The sequence below is a fragment of the Seriola lalandi genome, unplaced genomic scaffold (genome assembly GCF_002814215.2).
Source record: "Seriola lalandi dorsalis isolate HSWRI2012SDOR001 ecotype SW California unplaced genomic scaffold, Sedor1 jcf7180002054686, whole genome shotgun sequence".
In the NCBI taxonomy this organism is placed as follows: Eukaryota; Metazoa; Chordata; class Actinopteri; order Carangiformes; family Carangidae; genus Seriola; species Seriola lalandi.
In genome coordinates, this window is record NW_019525239.1 from 1795443 (window position 1) to 1796972 (window position 1530).

General features: G+C 47.1%; 1 protein-coding gene across 1 annotated transcript in view; it reads left to right on the forward strand.

Moving 5' to 3' along the window:
* The first annotated feature begins 1368 nt into the window (after positions 1-1368).
* LOC147818167 (nuclear factor 7, ovary-like) overlaps positions 1369-1530 on the forward strand; it is a 6027-nt gene continuing 5865 nt past the window's right edge. The window contains exon 1 of the mRNA XM_087178397.1: positions 1369-1441. Coding sequence (XP_087034523.1) covers positions 1369-1441 — 73 coding nt within the window. The remainder of the gene's footprint in view (positions 1442-1530) is intronic.

Here is a 1530-nt window from a genome sequence, read left to right on the forward strand (position 1 = left end):
TCGCTCCCTGGATCAGTCTACTCTCTGAAGACGGAGTAGTAACTAGAGTGACTGGGATTCTGTGTTGAACACAGAGTGAAGATGAGAGGAAACAGAAAGGGGAGAGTGAACGTGGAGCTGATGAAGATGATGATGAAGACTCTGACAGCAGCTGCAGACTCAGTTCATTCCAGCGCTGAAGAACTGAGCTGTAAATCTGCCTCAGCTCATTTCAGTCTGAAGGTCACGAGCCTCAGCACACAGACTCACAACCACCATCACTCACTCATAACACAAGACTGAGAGAACAGGAAGTCACCTCAGGGACGAGACGCTGACACAAGCTTTATCAATACGTGTATTGATGACTGATGGTTGAAGTTGTTGGTTGGACAGAATAAGACAAGTTAAACTTGTTCAGTTTCACACTGAGGTTTCAAACAGACACTGGTTCAGTTTCTCTGATGTGATCAATCAGATTGATAATTAATTATTCATTACTCATCTCCCATCAATAATACAAATATAATAGTAATAGATAAAATCCTTATCTGCATTAAATCATGTAGAAAACAGGAACCAGAAAAATGAGCCACATGAAATTAATCAATAACTTTTCTAAAAGCAGAGAAATTAAAGATGATCAGACACGTCAGGTAAAAACAAGTGAGTCACTGATTGATCATTTTAAGATTATTGTTAATATTTTGTGTTGATTAGTGTATAAGTCACATTAAGACAGATATGAATCAGTGAAGTGATTAATTAAGTCTGACTGTAAAACCTGTCTTTTCCCGCTTTAAAGACTCGGTGTGAATCTGTTTTTCTACCCGGGAAACTGAAAACAGACAGAAATGTTGAACCGTATTTACCTGCTTCTGATTTGTTTGGTTCCCAACAGAAACATTGATCATCTGTTAATGTGACAGGTGAGCACCGGAAACAGAGGTGAGGCTCACCTGGACCTGGTACATGTCTCACTCAGTCCTCCGCCGCTCAGCGAGACGCAGGAGGAGCTGCAGCCGCCAGAAGTCCACCCCAACCCGGCTCCGCTGCAACCAGCCGCTCGGTGTCTGTCCGGAGCCTTTCAGCTCTGAAACATCTGCAACACGATCCCCCGGTCCGCTCTGGATCCTGGTCCTTTCTGGATCCTGGTCCTTTCTGGATCCTGGTCCGCTCTGGATCCCGGTCCGCTCTGGATCCCGGTCCGCTCTGGATCCCGGTCCGCTCTGGATCCTGGTCCTTCTCTGGATCCCGGTCCTTTCTGGATCCCGGTCCGCTCTGGATCCTGGTCCGCTCCGGTTCCCGGTCCTCTCTGTCCAGTCTTGTCCAAAACCGAAGCACCCAAACGCTGCGGGATCCGGTTTTCATGTCGCTCCGTTCCGGACGATGGAGGGGCGGGAAGAAAACAAACCGAGTGGAGCCGAGCCCCTCCGAGCACAAGTTGCCCGGGCTACACACAGTGACTTCCTGTACGGGTTTTCAGAATAAAAGCGTTTGTGTGCAGCCCCATGTTGAGAGAATAAAACAGAATAACAAAGTTCAGTTGAC